Source organism: Panthera pardus, unplaced genomic scaffold, assembly GCF_024362965.1.
Source record: "Panthera pardus isolate Hobbes unplaced genomic scaffold, ASM2436296v1 HiC_scaffold_20, whole genome shotgun sequence".
NCBI lineage: Eukaryota > Metazoa > Chordata > Mammalia > Carnivora > Felidae > Panthera > Panthera pardus.
The window spans coordinates 90,512,921-90,526,788 of record NW_026526766.1 but is presented as its reverse complement, the minus strand read 5'-3'; the positions used below and the strand labels follow the sequence as shown (position 1 = coordinate 90,526,788).

The window sequence follows — 13,868 nt, the reverse complement described above, 5'->3', positions numbered from 1 at the left end:
CCAATGGGACAGGGGCCCCAGCACAGGTTCCGTTCCCCTTGTACCCACACACTGATCACCCCGGGCCGACAGGCCTCAGCCCCGGTCGCCCTGCTTGCAGGCTCTGTCCCCAGCCCACACTCCCTCCCACCCCCCCCCCACCCCCCCACCCCCCGGACATCCTTCCTGGGTCTGACCGTTCCTCTGTCTCATTAAAAGGTGACCCCCAAGGGCATGTTCAGCTGCCATCTCTGTCCCTCCCGGAGATGTGAAGCCCGCCTGCAGATCCTCCCCCAGCGGCCAGGCCCCCCACCCCCACTCTGCCTTTCCCATCCCAACCCCAGGGGGTCCGGGGCCTCCCGCAGCTGCCGCCAGCCAGGATGGACTCTTCGTCCGAGTTAAATTTCCCCCGCCTTTTTGATGTCACATCCTGTCCCAGCCTGCTTCCCCACCGCCGCCGCCCTCCCCACTCCCGCGCGCGAGCGTGGCGCGCGGGTCCCTCTGCGCCACCCGGCCGCCTTCCTCGCAAACTTTTGGCACCCCCCGCCCAGGCGCGCCCGTGCGGGGGGGGGGGGGGGAGCGCGGGAGGAGGGGCCGCGGAGGGCCGCGCCCCGCCCGCCCGGGGACAGCGGGGACAGCGCGCAGGACGCGCTCGCCATGCAGAGCGGAGGCTCCGGGTGCTGAAGGCGCGGGGCCAGCAGAGCCGGGAGCGCGTCCGCGTCCGCGTCCACGCAGCGCCGGCGCCAGCACCGGGGCTCCTGCATATGCCAGGACGGCGGCCGTGGCAGCCAGACATGCAACCGGCCCGGAAGCTCCTCAGCCTCCTCTTCCTCGTCCTGATGGGCACCGAACTCACTCAAGTACGTGCGTCCAACGCCATTTTCCTCCTTGCGAGCGAGGGAGCGCGGCGTCCGCCCAGCGCCGGGCCGGCCAAGTCGGGGAGCGGCTCGCGGCTCCGCGCCCGGGTGGGGAGGGGGCCGGAGCGCCGCGCACCCGGCTGGGAGGGAGGGGTGCAGGCCGACGGAGACCGCCGCCGGGCGCCCCCACCCGCGGAACCCCCAGCGCCGGCCCAGCGCCGCGGGGGGAGGGGGTGCCCCTCTCGCCTAGGACCCCCAGCCCCCCACCGCCCTGAGAAGTTCAGAGGGCGGCATGGTGGCACCCGGGGCGGGGGAGACAGAGCAGGGTGTCCGAGCTCCTGGCATTTCCAGCCGAAGCTCTGAGTCCCACCCCCACCCCCCCCCACTCTGGAGCCTCCTGTGTCTCTGCCTTTGCTGTAATGCTGCCCTTGGGGCTCCCCCGAGCAGGGGGTGGCAATTGTGCCTGGGAGGCCAGACCGGGAAGGACTGGCGGCGGGAGCAGGGCTGGGTGCATTGTGCACTCAGTGTGGAGGCTTGGGGGGTTGTGGCCACATGCGCGGCATGAAGCGTGAGTGCCAGGCGAGGGCCGTGTGCGCGTGTGGGGACCGCTGGGCGTTTGAAGCGGGCTCGCTTGCCACCCCCCTGAGCAACGTATCAATAGAAAGCCCGTCTCTGGCTGGTATTCTCCATCTTAAAAATCCGTTTCGGAGCTGGCAGGTCTGGGAGGAGGAGAGGGCTGTCTGGGAGCGCTGGAATGGGGGTGTCTCCTTGGCAGCGGGGTGCTGGGAAGACGCTGCCAGCTTCAGGAGCCAGGCTGCTCGGGGGTGACATTAAAATGCCCTTTCGGTGGTGCCACCGTGCCACGCTCGGAGCTGGAGACACTGGCCCTTTGGGGCTGCGGGTCCAGGGGGCGGACGGGGCCGCCAGCACCTTGCTGCAAGCCCCCAGCGGCCCCTGACCCTCCCTCCCTCCCTCCGCCTCCCTCCATCTCAGGAGAAAAGAGGAAACAAAGAGAGAAGAGAGGGCAAGAGGAGGATCACGGAAGAGAAGGCTCTGGAACAGTCTTCCCTTGTTCTGCCTTGAAGCCCTTGCCGGCTCCCTGGCTCTGCCCCGGAGACGCAGCCCCCACCCCGGCGTCCGGAGGGTCCTGTCCCAGCCGCCCTCAGAGACCCCTGCCCTGGGGCCAGCGGGCGGTCGGGTCCCCTAGAGAGGTGCCGCGTGGTCTCCGGGAGAGAAGTTTCCTCGGTGGTGGGGAGAGCCTGGCCGAGGCCGGGCTGGTGTAGCGTTGATGGACAGTTGCACACGTGCACGCACGTGCACACTCACACATTCACACTCCACAGACGGGAGCACACGTGGGCAGCAAGGAGCCAGGCAGGTAGTGAGTAGCGTGTGCCTTATTTACACGTTTTGGGAGAGAGAATGCTGGTTGTCCGTGGCCCTGGACGTGGCCGCCCCCAGCGCCCTCCGAGCCTTAACGGCCTCCTCGCTTCCAGGCACCCCGAGTCTCCATTCCCAGACCACGCAGGCTTTTCCTCGAGAGGTCTCCTCCTCAGGTCTGTGTAAAGATCCCCTGTTCTTGGAAGAAACTTTCGGTCCGACTTCAGCTGGAAGCTCTGTCTCGGTGGCGAAGGCGTCTGCCCGGCCACGCTGCCGGTTCCGGCCCCCGGGGGGTGTCAGCCAAGCCCTGTGCACGCACACCTGCGTCCTCCTCCTCCTGCTTCCGGGTCCCCTTCAGGACCCAGGTCAGCGCCCTGGGCCAGCCAGGGGCCAGCCACCCTTCTGTCTCTCAAACAAAAATTTTTAAAAGGGAGGGGATTCTGACCCGGGCTTGCGGGTGAGCCCCAGGGGGGCTGATGTTTTCTGAGGCTGAGCTGTGGGATGTCTCAGGGGACTGTGTCCCTCGGTGCAGCCAGGAGGCCCGGCCCCTCCCTCCCTGGGAGGTTAGAGAGTCCTCTGTGGGAGGCCGATTGTCCCGTATCCCGGCGGCGGGATCTTAGAACAAAGGCTCAACCAGGTAAGCTCGCTCAGGTTGTTCCCAGCCTGTGAAGGGTCAGAGAGTGGCCACCAGTAACCTGTGAGGTGGGGAGTGGAGTGGGGCAGGTGTGGGCCAGGGCTGGGCTGCGGTCAGTCTGAGAGCTACTGGCACAACCACGCTCCGAAGTCTTGCTCTCCTGATCCCCAAGTAATCCAGCCCTAGGCAGCCAGATGTCATGAGCAAAGCCAAGTGCACTCGTCAGTGGCTGAGATAAGCAAACAGAGGGCGGGCTGAGCACCGGCGGCTGAGCTGCGAGGTGTCTGTTTCCCCCTCACACCCCCCTCCGTTTCTCTCCCACTTTCTGTAAGTGGCCCCCATGGCCACACACACCCCCCTTCGAGGCCTTTCCGGGGACGTGCCCACAGGGCTCCAGGGCCGCTGCGTTCGCGGGTTAGCCCGCGTTGAAGCGGGAGCGAGTCAGGAACGTGGGGCTGGTACCTGTCGCGGCTGGGCGGGGGAGAGGAGCGCGTGGCCGAGCCACCTGTTTTCCCGACAGCTCGCGGACGATGAGCCGCGCCACCGAATGCCAACCAGTGACGGACGGCCTACTACGTGCCAGGCTGGTGGGCCCAGGTGAAGCTTGTCCTCAGACAGACAGGCCTTTCTTGGCCTTATTCCGTGATTTCCAAAGAAAGGCTGGTGCTTCACGCTTCCTGGGAAGGATTTGGGGAGTGTCCCAGCGGGGCACGGGGGAGCCGCCCCCTCCCTCTTGGGGGAGTCAGGCTGTGGGGCCTCCTGGGCTCCAGGCCTACCTGGTCCACCGATAGAAGCATGCTGCCTGCATATGAAGGTGTGAAATGAGGGGGGGCTCTGTAGCGACGACCTTGACCCCAGCTGCCCGCGCTCGTACCCCAATCCCACCAGGCGCCATCGAGGTGACCTTGAGGGAAGCTCTTAACCTCTCAGCCTGCACGTCTGCCTTTTCATAACCGGATGACTCTGGAAGAGGTGGCCTCACACAGACCCTGTCCTGCTCGGTCCGCTCACTCGCCCTCCCTGTCTCGTGCTGTTCTCAGACGCCAGCTGGTCTGGTTTAGCGCAGTCAGACCTGGGCTCAGGGTGCGGATGCGTCCGATCCCTGTGGTCTGGCGTCTGGGCCGACAGGCTTTGTGGGACCCCAGGCTTTGCAAGGGGCAGGAGACCGTGTGGGCCCAGGGCTCTGGAGTCGGAGCGGGGCTGAGCGTCGGGGAAGGTGGCGGCATCGGTCCTGAGGCTGCTCGAGCGTCCGGCCGTGAATAGGCGGGGAGGGGGGTGGAGGGGCTACACGGAGGCCGGCCGAGGCAGGAGGGAGGGCGTGTGGAGGAATGGGATTTGTTGCAACAGAGACGCAGAGCTTCTGTTGTTACCGCGAGCCCCAGGCCGGGCTTGGCCTTTCTTAAGGACGTGAGCCCCCCACGCGCACACCCGTGACGGCCTTCCGGCCGTGAACAATGAGCAGAGTGCCCTTGCGGCCTGCTGTCGCTGTGGCTGGCACGGCCGGGCCGGGAGCCGGAGCCCAGATGAGAGCAAACCCCGGCCCCCTTTGGGGAGGGGTGGGGGTGCTGTGGACGGACAGGGTGGGTGTCACAGAGCAGCTGGCGTGGGGGTTAGCCCCCAGAATCCCACCGGGACCCATCACCTCAAGTCTGTCCTCTCCTCCTGAGATCCCGCTGGTCCCGCTGTAGAAAACCCAGCCCGCTCCCTGAGCCAATGTAACTAGACTGCAACAGCCCCGTTGTGTGGCCTGCTCTAGACTAACCTTGGGCCGATGACCCCACTCACCTGGACTCCCCCACGGGTGCCCTGCACGCTGGAGTGCGAGCGGAGGCGGGGTGGGGGTTCAGGAGCACCGGGGTCTCGTCCCAAACCGGTCAGTTCACGACACACGGCATGTAAGGCGGCTGGCGGGTTGGTAGGCCACCGGAGAGGAGCCCTCCCGATTCCCAAGTGGCCGCCTTCCGGGCAGGAGGGTGCCGTGACACCCGGGGAGGGTGGGGGGGGGGGCATCAAGCTGTAGATCGTCCTTGCCGACGGCTGCTTCAAGTCCGAAAGCAATGTGCTCCTCCCCGCGCTGACTTCAGCCTTCCCCGATAAAAAGAAAGGTAATTTTCTGCCTTGGGTTGTATTTATTACTAAAGTTATCAGGCCCTGTAATCAGTATTAACATCACCGTGTAAAGTAATACAAAACTAATTACAAGCTAAACTGAATTAGACACATATGGCAACCGTGAGCCGGGCTGACAGGGACGCGAACCGATTTTCGGCGGTGGAGAAAAGCCCCGAGGACACCCCGCGTACCCCGAAACCGGCAGCCTGAGGGTCCTTGCCACGGCAGGGCCGCTTCTGCTGGCCAGTGCGGCTCCCACTGGGGATGAGGGAGGGGGCAGCAGGTGGGACCCGAAAACACCCGTCCCTTCACCTCTCGGGTGACCCCCCCCACACACACACACGGGGAACAGGGGCTGACACCAGCAAGGGGGGGTTCTTGCGCCACGCTGCCCGCCAGGAGTTTCGTCTGGAGCAGGAGGCGGCGAGGCCAGCAGCCCCGTGCCGTATCCCCACCCTCAGAGTTAGGAAACCGAGGCTGGGGAAGGGGACGCAGCCCCTCTGGCGGCCCAGCGCGTAAGTGACAGACCCCTCCGTGTGCTCCCAGGTCCGTCTGATGCCTGAGACACCCGAGCTCGTGTCTCTGTTAAGACGGAGTGAACACATGAACAGCGGAGAGGAGGCTGGTGCCACTGAGCAGCCAGCAGGGAAGCGCCTGGGGCCGCCACGCCAGACCCCCGAGCTTCGCGGAGCGCCCCTGGGCAGCCCGTCGTCTCCCGCGTCTCCCGCGGCGGGGCCCCGTGTGCTGCCTGCTCCCACCTGCCGGCTCGGCTTTTAGAAGGGGGGGCAGCAGGGCACGGGAGCGTCTGGCATGACCCTGACCTTGCGGAGCCCTTCCCACCGCGAAGGGCGGGTGGCCTCAAACAAGTCCCCGTGTCCACCCGCCGGGCGTTGGAGAGTGGACACTCTCAGGAACAAAATGGGGGTCCGGGAGGGAGCTCTACGTCTGCTTGACGGCTGAGCCCAGGAAGCGGGCAGGGACACACACACACACACAAACACACACACTCACTCAGCTCCGTGCGGCTTTGGGCGTGATTCAGACAGCGCTGGGGAGGAGGGACCAGGCCCCGCTCGGGGTCTTCTGGCAAACGCAGCTCCCCCTTCCTCTGTGCCCAGGTTCCACCCTGGGACACCTGCCAAGTGACTGGGATGAAGCTGCCCTCTTAGCTCTCGGGCAGTGTTGGAAGACGCGAGCTTTCCAACCCGCTTGCTCTGATCCTGGCCACAGGGGTTTGGCCTGTGTGCTCCTTGTGCGCGGTTTAACGACATCTACAATCTGGCGGCCAGGAGGAGAGTGGGTGGCCGCACCGAGGCCCATCTCCTGGCTCTGTCCCCATTCAGATGCGCGGGGCGTGGCGTTCCCAGAGAGCCTCTCGCTCCGGTCCTGCGGGTTTAGGGAGCGGGCGCGACGCCCTCCGGGAGCTTGGCCTTCACGGCAGCGACTCCTCCAGTGTGCAAAATGGCTCTCATGGGTGGTTCCGGAAGGACACGAAGTTACTCCCTCTGGCTCTCAGTGATGGTTTGGGTGTCTGAGGATCGGAGAGGAAGCCGAGGTATATTTATAAATATTATCAGTAGCGGACTCAGCACCCCAGGGTGTTGGTGCTAAATCTGACAGCGAACAAGGTCCCGGAGAAGAAACAGAGGCAGGCTTTCAGAAATAATCCGCGGCTCTCAGACGTGAGTCCCCGAGCGCCGGCCCCGCCAGGTGCAGGAAAGTTCCCGTTCCCTGCCTAGGGGCGGAGTCAGACGCGAGCGAGCGGGACGTGGCATCCAGGTACTCGATTTCCCCAGACACGACACCTCCCTTTGGTAGAGCTGGCTGGGAAGGTTTCTGAGTCCCCCCCATCAGGCAGAGTCCTAATCTGTTGGAGGCGGGGCTGGGGGCGGAGCGTGTGCTCTGGGAGGGAGGGGCATCGGGCAGCACCCTGGTCCTGCAGACCTGGCCTTCTGAGCCATGTTGGAATCGTGAACCCGTGTCCAGATCAATGACTTAAATTCAGCAGAAACCACACTGCTCTCCTCAGTCAGTTACGGTGACTTCCCTTAATAGGAGACAGGAAGCAGTAATGTCTGGGGGGCCCCCAAAACCCACGAGCTCAGCTCAGAGGGCGACCTGCCTGCAGGGCCGTCCCGTCCAGGGTCTCCAAAGTGCCACTCCCAGAAGCAGACCCCATTTCCGCTGGGCAACTGAGAGGACACACGGCCGTGGCCTCCTGGTCTGGATGCAAGCCAGTCTGAGGCAACGTTTATGAAAGCAGCATGGAACTTTCCAGAGGAGGAGCAGAGGGTGTGGGGGGCCGCGGGGAGGGGCCACAAATGGTCAGCTCTCTGAAGCACAAAGAATCGGGACTGAGGGCTAGAAGGGGGCTTCGTGGCTGAGGGAAGAAGCGGCCCTGGTGACAGCTGTGGGTCACAGAGCACTGTCCCATGGGGAAGTGGCTGCTCTTTCCCGGGGGGTTGGAATAGACACCGTGAGTCCCAGCTCCACAGGACCTCGAGCCCGCATGCGTGGACGGCGGAAGGAAGGGACCCGGGAGGAGGCTTCGCAGCAGGATGGGTCAGCTCTCTGCTCTGCAGCCGGGCTAACAAACGTCCCAAGGTGCCCGGCTCCAGACCAGACCTTTCGCTGCTGCAGAAACGTTCTTCCCCAGCAGGAGAGTGATGGAAAGGTCACACACAGGGTGAGGGAGCAGAGTAGCCCCACGTGGCCCCCCTAACCCTCTCCCATGTCCGTCTGCCCTCCCTCTCTCCCCCAACCCGGCTATGTGCGGATAGCTTCAGAAAAATATGCATGCTTCTTCAAGAAACTTTATCTATTGGGGCGCCTGGGGGGCTCAGTCAGTTGAGCGTCCGACTTCGGCTCAGGTCATGATCTCACGGTTGGTGAGTTCGAGCCCCGCGTCGGGCTCTGTGCTGACAGCTCCGAGCCTGGAGCCTGCTTCCGATTCTGTGTCTCCCTCTCTCTCTGCCCCTCCCCTGCTCATGCTCTGTCTCTGTTTCTCGAGAATAAATAAACATTAAAAAAAAAAAGTTTTTTTTTAATGTTTATTTATTTTGAGCTAGAGCGGGTGCAAGCTGGGGAAGGTCAGAGAGACAGAGGGAAAGAGAATCCCAAGCAGGCTCCTCGCTGTGCAGAGCCCGACACGGGGGCTCGATCCCACGAACCGTGAGATCATGACCTGAGCCAAAACCAGGAGTCCACCAGTTAACTGAGCCACCCAGGCTCCCTGGGAAAATGTGCCTGCTTTTCCACAGCAAAAGGGCATCCCAACTTTGCTCTTTGGGGCTGTCCCTTTGCCAAGGCCCAGACCCGAGCGAGTCCCTGCTCTGGGGACCTGTGCTCTGTCTGTAGAACGGAGATGCTCCGACGTCGTGCCTCCTCGCGGGCCACAAGCCCGGAGGCAGGACCTCCCAGGGCTGGACCATACCACGAGCGGCAAATGCCTGCCGTCATAAGCTGCCAGTCGGCGGTGTTTTGTCAGAGCGGCCGGAGCAGACAGACCCCGTGACGTCTGACAGGCAGAGGTGTGCCACGTTTTTGAGCTCGGTCCTGGGAATGGCCGGCTCCCCCCATGACCTTGAAGGTCTTGCCGTCTTCCCGAGCCTGACGCAGCAAGAGCGTCGCCCATGGGCGGCCGCGAGGATCAAGGGACATGATGCAGCCGGTGTGAGGGCGTCTGGGGCACAGCAGCTGCTCAGTTAGTGTTACGGTGGCTATTGAGAGTGGTGAGCGTAAGTGAGCCCTTGCTTCCAGGGAAGCCGTGTGGAAATTGGGATTTAAATTCCTCCTCAGGAACATTTGGGGCTGGCCGACGCCAAGGATCCTTTAATCCAAATGCCTCATTCTTCAACAATGCACAGTTTGCTTTCGGAAATACTGTGTGGCCTCCTAAATCAAATTACACTTGCTCAAGGCTTCTCGGATGACCCTTTCAAATGCATTAAAAGCAAGAGTCTCTCCTACTGACTCATGGATTCCAGTCCCTGGAGAGGACTTTGGTTTGGGATTAGAGGAGTCAGAAGTGACTTACCTCCAACCTCCAGCTTGTCAGAGCAGCGGTGCAGGGAAGGGCATAGGGGTGCAGGGCATGGCAGCAGGGGTGCAGGGCAGGAAGGCAGGGCAGGGTGGAAGGGATGCAGGGTAGGGCATAGGGGTGCAGGGCAACAGGGCTGTAGGGCAGGGCATGGGGTGTAGGGCAGGGCAGGGCCTCAATGGTGCAGGACAGGGCAGCAGGGGTGCATGGCAGGGCACAGGGGTGCAGGGCAGGGCATAGGGGTACAGGGCAGGGCATAGGGGTGTGGGGCAGGGTCGCATGGGTGCAGGACAAGGTGGCAATGGTGCAGGGCAGGGCATGGGGTGTAGGAAAGGGCATGGCATCAGTGGTGCAGGGCGGCAGGGGTGCAGGGCATGGCAGCAGGGGTGCAGGGCAGGAAGGCAGGGCAGGGTGGAAGGGGTGCAGGGCATGGCAGCAGGGGTGCAGGGCAGGAAGGCAGGGCAGGGTGGAAGGGGTGCAGGGTAGGGCATAGGGGTTCAGGGCAACAGGGCTGTAGGGCAGGTCATGGGGTGTAGGGCAGGGCAGGGCAGCAGGGGTGCAGGGCAGGGCGGCAGGGGTGCAGGCTCACTGTGGGTCAGGAGCAGGGCTATACCCACCACACACCCCTGTTCTGTCTACACACGCCCTCTGGGAGGGAGGGATGTGAATGGTGCCCGTTTGCTCCTTTATAAACACAGAAAGGGATGCAGAGGTGGTGAGGAGGACTGACAGGCGTCAGGCTGGGTGGGAGCCAGCTGTCGCCCCAAGTCCCGCTCAAATTCTCTGACCTCCCAGCGTCGGCTCGGCTCCCAGGCAGCTGTAGCAGTTCCGAGGCACCGTCCACAGTTGGCAAACCCCGTGGGAGTCACCCAGAGCCCGGTGTTTACAAAGACGGCCTCCCAGCCACGCCTCGGGGGACGCCACAAACGCTCCCAGCTCCCCAGCATGGCTGCAGGGCTCACGTCCCCAGGCCTGCCCCCAGTGCCCGTGCGCGGGAGGGTCGAGGAGGGTCGAGGGTCGGAGGGGGTCCCAGGCGGGTGGAGCCGAAGCAGCTCGTGGGTCCCGGGGTCCTCCCGCCTCCCGAGTTCCCCGGAGCAGCGTCGGCCCCGTCGTCGCAAACTACCTGGTCTTGGGTTTCTCAGTTGGGGAGCCTGACGGACGTGGTGCCCTTCGAATCTCCTTTGTTTCCTTTTTTTCATTCTTTCTATCTGCCCATCTGGACCCTCATCCTCCTCGAATGGGGCTCTGGTCGGGGGGGATTACTTTCGTGTCCAGCAATACCTTCTGAGCACTTGTGCGTCCGTATCAACAGCAGCAGCGGTCACGAGGGGCGGCAGGGGTCCCCGGGGGCACGAGTCCCAGCCCTGCCATGCACTTGAGCCCTGGTCACTCAGCGGAGGGGCCTCCCGAGTGCGTGCTGTCTCCCGCCAAGCGGGGTGATCGGGAAAGGCACCGTTACGGGGTGTCAAACCCGCTCCCGCACTAACGCGCTCCGTCTTCATGGTACCCCCGGAGAGAGAGCTGACTGTTATTAGCGAGCCCGTTTCCCAGATGGGCAAACTGAGGCACGGCAGGCCCAATCCCTCACAGCTAGTGGCAGAGCCAGGGCTCAAACCCAGGCCGCCTGCCCTGAGTCTGCGTTCTCCGTGCTGAGCGGCTCGTCCGAGACGCCTCTCTCTGGCAGCGGCGTGTTGGCCGCTAATAAGAGTTTTTCATTCACGCTCGGTGCCCGGCCATGGCGAGTGTCCAGGAATCGGCTCCCGTGTTGGTGTCGCTCCTGTCCCGGGCTGCACGGCAGGCTGTATCCAAGCCCCTGCCGCTTCTGGATGTGCGGCCCGAGAGTTCTGTAGACGGGGTTGGGCTCGACTGGAGATTCTTTCCGCCAAGGAAGCGGCCACTGCCCGCAGTGGGATTTGAGCGTGAGTGATCCGGGCCAGCGTGGCTCGCGGCCCTGAATCTGCCGGTCACGCGCTGGCAGGGGAAGGAGGCTGAGCTCCGGTAGTCGCGTGAATGCTGCCTCTCGCACCCGGCCTGCGCGCGTGTGGGCCTGGCGTGACCTGCGCGGGCGGGTGGGGCTCGCCGCGGAGCCTGCAAGTACCGGCTCACACTGGGAGGTGGCGCCCTTCCCCAAACGGTTGGAACCTGCCACCTGCACTCCCTTGTGCCCCTCGGGAAGACAAATCAGGAAACCCTTCGTTGGGGTCTCACACCGGACACCCGACACTCGGGCCAGGACCATCCTGGCTGTCATCGTCCCCTCTCCCAAAGGGCGTGGAACAGAGACAGACGCCCTGGGAAGGTGGTGTCCATCTTCGCCGGCCCCGGGAAGGCCGGATCCTTCCAGTCCCGGTTCAGGAAGGGAGATTTATTTTCACCCAGGCAGAAAAGAGTGTGGTGAGTGATCTGGGAATGCTTCCCAAACTTCCGGGGACGCTTAGTGGGAGGGACTGAGGACGGACGGACCCTTCGTCCCCTAAAGGCTCCTGCAAATGCTAAAGCCGCGTTCAGGTGCTCGACCCAGTCAGCCCCGTGCCTCGGAGACGTGCGCGTGTCCTGCCGTGATGCCGCAGAGGGCTGGGGACTTACGCCAGGCTGCCCTGACCCTCCACTTGGGCCCCAGGACTCGGGCTCCTCTCTTGCCCCCAACCCACACACCCCAAGGCCCCGCCCAGCTCCACACTCCTCATGGGCCGGGCACCTTCAGCTCTCCTGCCCAGATGCCTGAGCCCAAACCTAAACGCAGCTCCTGCCCTGCCCTTGGACCCCTCCCACCCCAACCCAGGGGCCCACACTGGTGGGTGCTGCACCTGCCAGGAGGCTCCTTTCCTCCCAGAGGCCTTAGAGCACCTGCCCCACCTCCCACCCCCCCATCCCCGGGGATTCCAGAAAGCCTTCCCCTTCCCACCCTTTTCCTCGCCCCTCCCCTCCCCGCGCTGGGGCTGGAGACCCCTTCCCGGCTGGGCTCCAGTGCGGGGGAGACAGGGTTGGCGGGCAGCGTGGAGCCTCCACCCCCCAAGTAGGTCCAGGGCAGCGAGGGCGAAGGCTGAGCGCGCGATGGGGTGGCCAGGGGGGGTCCCAAAGGGGTGCCCAGGCCTCGCTCAGTCCTTCCGGCCGCCGGGAGGGAGCAGCGGCGCACCAGTCTGGACGCTAAAGCCGCCGCGATTTTAGGACTTGGGGGCGGTGGTCGGCTCTCCTCCTTGAACACCCATCTCAACCCCTTGGCGACTGGGGTTTGCAGGCCTCGCTGCCAGCAGCCAGGGGGCGGCGGGGAGCCGGAGCGGAGAGGAAAAATCCACCCATTTCCTGGGCAGATTGCGTCGGCCGCCGCCCGGCCGTGTCCCCGCCTCCCGGCCGCGGCCCCCGCGCGCAGCCCGCGCGGGCGCTCAGAGCCCGAGCCGGAGCCGGAGCCCGAGCCGGCGGCGAGGCGCGGAGCGCGGATAGGGGCGGCGGCACCGCGGACACCGGGCAGCGGGCAGCGGGCAGCGGGCAGCGGCCACCGTCCCCGGCGCCCGGGGCGGCGCAGCCATGGCCGGGGCGCGCGGGGCGGCGGCGGCGGGCGGGCGGCGGCGGCGGGCCGAAGGGGCGCGGGGACTCGGCCGGGCGCCCCTGCCCCGCCGCGGTGCCCGCCGCCTGAAGGCTGCCGGGGGCGCGGAGCCGGCGCCGGCGCGCGCGGGCGCAGGAGGCGACTCGAGGCGCGATGTCGGTGCCGCTGCTCAAGATCGGGGTTGTGCTGAGCACCATGGCCATGATCACCAACTGGATGTCCCAGACGCTGCCCTCGCTGGTGGGCCTCAACACCACCAAGCTCTCGGCGGCCAGCGGCGGGACGCTCGACCGCAGCACCGGCGTAAGTCCCCGCCGCCACCCCGCGGGCCCTCCCGCCCGCTCCCTCCGACCCCGACCCCAGGCTGGGCGGCGCCGAGCGGGGGCGCGGGGGCGCGGGGCCAAGGGCACGGGCAGGGGTCCCCGGCGGCGGCTCCCCCACGCTACCGCCGGCGGGGGTGACCGTGCCCCCCCGCGCTTGCCCCGCCGGCCGGCACCCCGCCCCGGTCCCCCAGGGGCGCGCCTCCTTCCTTTGCCGGGGTTTCCTCTCGGGGCAGGGGGCCTCAGGGACTCGGAGGCCTGGAGTCCGCATCAACTAATATTAAGTCCCTCGCGGACAAGGTCAGGAAACTGAGGCAGGGGACTTGGGGACTTGTCCAAGGTCACTCAGCAAGTAAGGGGTGGGGACGCGGTGCTCCACCCTGTCAGGGCTGGTCCAGCCAGGGCTCGAGCGGAGCCCGCCCTACTTTGTCAAAGCCAGACGGACTGCCGGAGTGGGCCAGCGGCCGTTGGGGGAGCAGGCGGCTGCGAGTCCCCAAGCCAGGTCCCTGACGGTCCCGGCCCTGGTGGCCAGGGAGGGTGCAGTGGCCCTGGGGGGCACTGCCTGTGGAGCTGGCCCCTCCTGTCCCCTCTGCCCCTCTGCCTTGCCTCCCAGGTGGCTTTTCCTCCCTCATCAAGGCCTTGGGGGGGGGGGGGGCGGGTGGCGAGTGGCCGGGGCGCCTGTGGGCAGGCCTGAGTCGGATGTTGGCTGGAGCCACTGGGAGGCAGGCCGAGCGGGAAGCAGCCCTGAGCGGAGGGGAACGGAGGAAGGAAGGACCCCAGGCGGGCCCCTCCTGGTGGGGAATGAAGGGGGGGCGGGCAGGAGGCTCCTCTCGCACCTGGTTTTTGCTGCCCTGGGCACAGGTCTCCGTGTGAGCCCCTCCTGAGACCCTTGTCACGTTCACCTGCCGTTTCAAGTGCTTCCTTCCAGTGCTCTCATAATGACTTTGCTCCCGGGTCTGGGTCCTGAGCCTCTGGGGTTGGCAATGAATGAAACAAATGTATG

At 65.3% G+C, this 13,868-nt stretch overlaps 1 protein-coding gene across 4 annotated transcripts in view; it reads left to right on the top strand.

The window, feature by feature from the left end:
- The first annotated feature begins 463 nt into the window (after positions 1 to 463).
- Positions 464 to 13,868, top strand: part of OLFM1 (olfactomedin 1) — a 37,371-nt gene continuing 23,966 nt past the window's right edge. The window contains exon 1 of one of the 4 annotated variants that reach the window (XM_053908499.1): positions 464 to 839. In XM_053908499.1, the coding sequence (XP_053764474.1) occupies positions 744 to 839 (96 nt within the window). In that variant the 5' untranslated portion in view covers positions 464 to 743. Of the gene's footprint in view, positions 840 to 12,446; positions 12,849 to 13,868 lie in introns of those variants that run through there. The other 3 variants (XR_002076268.2, XM_019434968.2, XM_053908500.1) reach the window with 3 other exon arrangements.